At 35.9% G+C, this 7,267-nt stretch overlaps 1 protein-coding gene across 1 annotated transcript; it reads right to left on the bottom strand.

The window, feature by feature from the left end:
• Nucleotides 1-291: 291 nt before the first annotated feature.
• LOC115696410 (uncharacterized) lies at nt 292-3,664 on the bottom strand. The gene is made up of 5 exons (XM_030623310.1): nt 2,834-3,664; nt 2,625-2,717; nt 1,164-2,498; nt 986-1,119; nt 292-889 (listed from the first exon to the last, which is right to left on the bottom strand). Exons 1-5 carry the CDS (start codon nt 3,662-3,664, stop codon nt 292-294), a joined length of 2,991 nt encoding a protein of 996 aa, XP_030479170.1.
• Between the last annotated feature and the right edge of the window lie 3,603 nt (nt 3,665-7,267).

Raw genomic sequence — 7,267 nt, 5'->3', positions numbered from 1 at the left:
TATTTATCCCATCTAAAATAATTTTTTAGCTTCATCCCTAGCACCCTCTATAACCACTTGAACTAGCCTCAAGTTGTTAAAATTATCTCTATTGAAGTAATCTTAAATCCTTCCAAAAATGAGTTTCAAATATTCTTTTCAATCTTTTTTTTTATGAATCAGTAATTTGTATTGCTCTAAATAATTTTTGTACAACCTATAGGAACCTCAATAGAGGCCCAAAAAGAATTAATATCTAACTACAACTTTTACAATGTTTAAACCATAACCTCTCCTCTCTCTTTTTTTTTCTTAGGCATGAACATAGTGTGCATTTGTTGCTTTCCATATGTTGTAAACAAGTGTAGCAAAAGCTGCAGCCAACACCAACTTTTTAAGCTTGTTGGTTTTTGATCTTCCAATCCATCGAATGAGCTGAGGCATGCTTTTACTCACTCCTATCCATCCGGGTAATGCTTTAATTCTCTGCAAACATTCTTGTGAGAACTGACAGTAAAAGAACTGGTGGTCACCTGTCTCTTTTTCTTCCTTGCAAAAGCAACAGGTTTCCTCCATTTGTAAGCCAAATTTGAGAAGCCTGTCCTTTGTTTTCAACCTGTTGTGTATAGCCAACCACAGAATATGGCAATGTTTTAGGGCGTTTAGTCGAGCCCATACCTTATTACTCCATTTTGTTTTGATATCAACAGGGGTAAACAGCTTGTAACCTGCTGCTATGGAGTATCTCTGCCTAGTGAACTGTTGTATATCGATGAGGTTCTTCAACTGATCTTTCAAGGCCACAAGTTTTTTCCAGTGCCAACTGGCATGGACAGAAGCATTATGGCTCCACCATTCATCTTTCCTAAGGTACACACTATGCACCCATTTCATCCATAGACTTTCTTGTCTATTTGCAATTGCCAAACGTATTTTGTCATGGCTGCTTTATTCCATTCCTCAACCTTTTTATCCCTAAACCACCCACTGATTTAGGAGTACAAACCCTGCTCCAGATAATTGAGCTAGCTCCATCATAGTTTCCTTGGCCTTTCCACAAAAAGGATCTGCAGATTGCTTCAATCCTTCAGTATACTTTCCTTGGTAGTATGCAAATTTGGCTCCAATGCACTTGGATGGCTATCAATATAGAATTTATCAACATTGTTCTAGCTGCAAATGACAGATTTCTTGTACTCCAGCTTCAAATTCTTGCTGTCATTTTTTTCAGCAAGAATCTCACAATTTGTCCCAGAAATTTTCTTTGCATTGATTGGGATCCTTAAGTAAGTGAAGGGCAATTTCCCTCTTGTGAAACCAGAGGACCTGAGCACTTGTTCAATGTCTTCATCCTTCATGTTACTGCAATAAAGAGCAGTTTTATTAGCATACGGATATAGGGCAGATGTTGTTGAGAAGAGTTTTAAAGCTTGTAACATGTACATCACACTCTTTGTCTCTCCTTTGCCAAATAGTAGCACATCATCTGCAAAAGCCAAATGATTGAGTTTTAATTCTCCACACCTATCATGAAAAGAGAAATCCTCCCTTTCTCCAATCTTCCCCATGAGTCTAGATAGGTATTCCATGCCTATTACAAAGAGTAGAGGCGATATCGGGTCCCCTTGCCTTAGTCCTCTCCTAGTTTCAAAGAAGCCATGTAGAGTCCCATTAAACATGAGTGAGCATCTAGGAGTTGAAATACATTGCATTATCAAATGCACAAATTTAGGAGGGAATTGCAATCCATCTAGCATTTCTTCTATAAACCCCCATTCAACTGTGTCATAAGCCTTCTGAAGATCTAATTTAATCAAGCAACTTGGTTTGTTTGATTTCTTACCATAATGCCTTACCAAGTCTTGGAAAATCATTATATTGTGGCCAATGAACCTCCCTTTAATAAATCCCCATTGAGAAGAGGATATAATAGAAGGAAGGATAGATTTTAGCCTGGAGCATAACATCTTAGTTGCAATTTTATAGATAACATTACAGCAGGCAATTGGTCTAAAATATTTGACAGTGTTAGGACATTTTACCTTGGGGACAAGGGAAATCATAGTTGAGTTTATCTCCTTGAGGATCTTACCAGATTCAAGAAAGGAGATCACAGCTTGGGACACAAGGTCACCAATGGTATCCCAGTTATCTTGGTAAAAATAACTGGAATAACCACCTGGGCCTTGTGATTTAGACCCAGACATGTCAAACACAGCCTTCTTCACCTCATCTTGAGTAAACTTCCTCATCAACATCTCAGATTGTACCTCAGTTACCACAGGACCTCTTCTCAATATCCCATCAATTACAGCTCTCCTCTTCTCCATTCTAGTCCCAAGCAGTTGCTTATAGTACTCAATGAAAGCATCTTGCACCAGTTGGGGATCATGTACTCTCTCCCCATTATGTTGTTCAATAGAAAAGATTCTATTTTGCCTTACCCTTTGTCTTATACTTGCATGAAATAAGGTTGTATTACTATCTCCATCTTGAATCGATGCCATATTTGCCTTTTGCTGTAAAAAAGAGTTATAATCTTTTTGCACCTTAGCTTTTGTATCCCAAGCCTCCTTTACACGAATCTAGATTTCTTCATTCAGTGGACAGATTTGCAGGTTAGTTTGGAGCTCATCCAATCTTACTTTAGCATTATAGACAGCCATCTGTAGATTAGAAAAACCCTCCATGTTGATGTATTTCAGGACAACCTTCAAGCTCTTCAATTTTGTCACCAGCTGAAACATTTTTGAACCATTTACTCGCATTGACCAGATGCCTAATAAGCCATTTTCATACTTGGAATGGGATTTCCACATTCTAAAGCATTTAAAGGCTTTAAACCACTAGTTACAAGCGGATGTTGAGTGAGCACAACAAGTGAGTGATCGAACAATCCCTCATTAAGAAAAAGTACTTCAGCATTCTCATACGTATTCAGCCATCCTTGGTTAGCCAGCATTATATCAATCTTGGAGAAGATACGATCATCTCCATGTTGTTTGTTTGACCATGTATAGAAATTTTCACTACTCTTTATATCTTCCAATTGGCAACTGTTCACACATTGCAAAGAATCCAAATCAGGGCTGCTAGAAACCCGATGCCCTAGTCTTTCCTCTTTTGCTAGAATCTCATTGAAATCTCCCATAAGACACAATCTTTCACTTGTCTTCAAATCACATATATCCTTCCATAAAATTCTCCTTTCTGATCTGTTATTCGAGGCATATCTAACAGTAACAAAGCTATCAAACATTCCATCCATTGTTGTTATTTTTAGATGCATAAGTTGGCTTGTGCAACTAATAATATCAACAATGAGTCTTACAGGATTCCATGCTATTACAATCTTCCCTCTAGCATGCCAAGCAATATTGGAAGAGAAGCACCATCCCTCAAACACATTAGAGTACAAGATTCCTAATTTAAGAGCCTTGACTCTTGTCTCAAGGAGCCCAACAAAATCAACCTTTTGATGACTAATAAATTGCTTGATTAGTCTCTGTTTTTGTTGATTGTTGGCTCCCAGGACATTCCAACATAAAAACTTATTCATTTGTGAGAGAGGGATCTCCCCCCCTCCAGTATTGCTCATATTTCCAGTATCCTCCTCGTTGTTTCTTGCCATTTCTTGTTGTGCTTGTTCAGAATCTAAAGCTTGGAAGGCATTTTCCACCCTCATAGCCTCTGTTGTGTGTGTTCTCTCTTTCACTTTTGTTCCTTTAGTGACCTTCATAAAGCCATCTTCATAAACCACCTGTTTTTGTCTATGATCTTCTTTCACAACCCATATCTTCCCCTCTTTGACATTCTTCTTACAGTCATCAGTCAGGTGCCCCAACCCGTGACAATGGTTGCATATAATCGGTTTCCACTCATACTTAATTCCCACATGTGTGTTGCAGCCATGTTCATTCTCAAACTCCAACATATCAGGGAATTGTTGATCCAGCCATGTTCATTCTCAAACTCCAACATATCAGGGAATTGTTGATCTATCCTAACTCCAACTAGAACTCTAGGGTAGTTCAACCTTTCCCTCTCTTTTGTGACATAATCCACCATAACCGGAGTCCCTACTTGTCCAACTATTTTGAACAAAGATCTTTGTCCCCAATATTTCAAGTCCAAGTCTTCAAGTTGAATCCATATTGGAACCTTTTTATCATCTTCCTTTTTAAAATTCACATTTTGATCCCAAGCCTTCATGATGACAGGCCTTCGATTGAAAAATATGTAGCCACCATTCAAAACTTGATCTCTGTCCTTCAAAGAGTTGAATCGAATAGTGAATATTCCATATGACAGCAGTTTCACTCTGTCTACCTTATCCTTCCACACTCGATTTGCAAAGCCCTCCAGTATATGTAATGGTGGGTTCGCACCAAATACATAACACACTATGGAGGCTTGCCAAAATTGAACTTCTTCCTCAATATCATCAAGAGTTATTTTTACTTTGTTTACAGTCTCAGATTGCTTTCGAACAATACCAGATCGTACAACAGGAGGAATTGGGGATTTATCTTTTCAATCTAAATACTATTGATTTAAAAAAATTTATATAACTTTTCACAATAATTTATCAAACTTTTTAGTTTGGCCAAATAATTTAATTTAATTAATAGTAATTCAATTAAATATTTTTATACATAATCAAATACTTATTATATTCTCTAATTACAATAATTTTATTATTTACTTTATTATCAAATTATTTTAAGTACAATTATTATATGTGCTCTAATCTAATTAAATATTTTTATGCATAACCAAATATATTTATAAATTTACAGCCACACACTTTTATAATAAATAATTATATTATTATTTTTATTATTCAGAATATTTTGAGTATAATCATTATGGTTGTCTAATTAAATATTTTTGTGCATAACCAAAAGGAAATTTGACATTATATGTTTAAAAAAAGCATAAGGTATTTTTATATGCATCTTAAAGTAATATAAAAATTTTAATCCCAACAATACCCTTCCCATTTGAAACTCCCACTCTCCCTCTAACTCTCATTCTCTCGTTTCTCTCTCTTTCTCTAACTCCCCAAACCCAGACCAACTCGATTGCCACCATCAGACGCATCAACGAAACCCAGCGAGCCCAACAAAACCACCACCTCCGACGAAACACGAAACCCCAAACCCACATCCAAATCGAGAAACTCCAAACCCACATTTGAAATCGTAAAAAAAGGTATTTGTCTAAACTTTTATTTTATTATTTTAAGTGGGTTTTTTGTTGTTTGTGCTTCATTGTAAAGAAATCTGTTTAGTTTAGGTTCAATTTTTATGTTTTCGTTTGAATTTCATTGATGCCTGTTTGAATTCTTGTTTTTTAAACAATTAGCGACATATCACGACATTGTTCGCGACTTTTTGCAATTTCATCTTAAAATGTTGTTAGTTTTGTTTTTATTGGCGATGTTTTCACGACATGTTAGTTGTTTAACGATGTATTTAGCGATGTATCACGATATATGTAGCTTTCGTATCATGAAATATCGCAGAACACTAGGCTACGTATCTACAATTCTGTTTCGTGATGATTCACGACATATTACAATTTATGTTACGATATTCATTTTATGGATTTTTAACAAAAATTCTTACAATTTAGCAGATGACTCCTGAACTTAAACTTCTAGTTTCCCAGTATTTCACAAGACGTCTTACCTATCGGGGTACAAATAGGTTTAGATATATCAAGGCCAAGTTTACAAAGCTTGATTTGATTGATACGGCTAAGGCTAGCTCTTTCGGACACTTCTGGGAAGCTGGAGAGTTGACTTTCTTTGGCGCTTTGGTCCACAACCTCCTCTTATAAAAAATGAAAGTAGATACTGAAAAGGAAGATGAGGTTTGGTTTCATGTACGGAAAAATGACATGAGATTCGAACGGATAAAGTTTGGACTTATTACTGGCTTACCTATGGGTAGTACCCCTATAGAGGAGGAAATAGAAGTTAAGTCCAACGACCATTTAGTCGAACGTATTTTGAAGGGAAGAGTTCTGTGTAGTTGGATTCACTTATGCTCCAACTTGAGAGGTGCGAAGTAAAAGATGATGCCTACAAGCTTGGACTGATCGCTTTCATTTAAGGTGTATTAGTATCAAAAGAGGGCAATGTATAAGTTTGGCATGACATGTTAAAGTTTGTTAACGATCTTAAATTCTTCTTCAAGTATCTATGGGGCAAGCATGCTTTTTGTAAATTGATGGAGACATTGAATGTAATATCCCGAAAAATAAATAATATTTAAATAGACATATTTTATTAAATATGTAATTATTTTGGTAACGAAGTAAGATTATGATCTTGCTTAGGGTAATTATTGAGAGTTTACTCAATGAAATAAACAGCGTAATTTATTAATTTCGGAGATTATATTGGGATATGTGAGTACTGAGGATATCAATTTCAAAATAAAATATTTTTTTTGGGCCCAGCAATTGTGGAAATGTAGCGATGTGGTCAGAAATATCACGACGTTAATGAAAGAATTATTTTGGGAATATTTCGGACTAGGTTAGAAATTTTAGAATGTCGGTTTAATAGAATTAGCAAAATTACAAAAATGCCCTAGGTTATTTTAAAGTTCATTTTTTTTCATTGGCGGTAAATTAGTCTTTTTGCTTTTAGGTTTTAGTGTCCCTTTTATTTTTGGGCTGATAAGAAAAGAAAAAAAAAATAAATGAAATGAAATGAAATGCATGAAACCTTATTTAAAGGGAATAGCTTCCAAGGCAAGAAACTAAGTTTCTTCTTCTTCTCCCCTTCGTGTGAACCAAGACCAGCCAGCAAGAGGATTGAAAGTTCACCACTTCACTTCAATTGAAGCAGCTTGTAGAACCTAAGTCCAACCTAGAAGCAATCAAGGTAAGTTCTCAACAATTTTTGGATTGAAAATCCTAGTCTTGAGTTAGTTTTGAAGCAGGGTTTTACTTCTTTGTTGCTGTAGGACTTAAACTAGGTTTGAGGTGTGTTTAGGGTAGGTTTTTGAGCATGTTAGGAATGGTTTTAAGTGGTCTCCATGGCTGCTTGAATTGGTTTGGGTTTGTTGAAACCGAAGTTGAGTTTTCTTCACTTTGAAGTGTGACTTTGAGCAAATTGATATATTGCAATGAACTGGTTGTTGGGTTATTTCATGTTTACTATATTATACTGTTTTGGAAGGTTTGAGCAGGTTTGGTCGAGGTTTGATTGGTTTTTGGGGTGAAAAACCAGAAAATGTCATGGCTGCCAGGAAAAAAAAGGTAGGCCGTTTTT

The sequence above is a fragment of the Cannabis sativa genome, chromosome 7, assembly GCF_029168945.1.
Source record: "Cannabis sativa cultivar Pink pepper isolate KNU-18-1 chromosome 7, ASM2916894v1, whole genome shotgun sequence".
NCBI lineage: Eukaryota > Viridiplantae > Streptophyta > Magnoliopsida > Rosales > Cannabaceae > Cannabis > Cannabis sativa.
This window is presented reverse-complemented; position numbering and strand designations above follow the sequence as displayed.

Excerpts from the sequence above, each read along its gene's own strand:
- LOC115696410 (XM_030623310.1), bottom strand. The coding sequence starts at position 3,664 with ATGAGGGTGGAAAATGCCTTCCAAGCTTTAGATTCTGAACAAGCACAA. Across the intron at positions 2,499-2,624 it reads TGGCTGTCTATAATGCTAAA|CAAAAGGCAAATATGGCATC; the intron begins GTAAGATTGGAT and ends TCTTTTTTACAG. Across the intron at positions 1,120-1,163 it reads AGCTGGAGTACAAGAAATCT|CCATCCAAGTGCATTGGAGC; the intron begins GTCATTTGCAGC and ends CTATATTGATAG.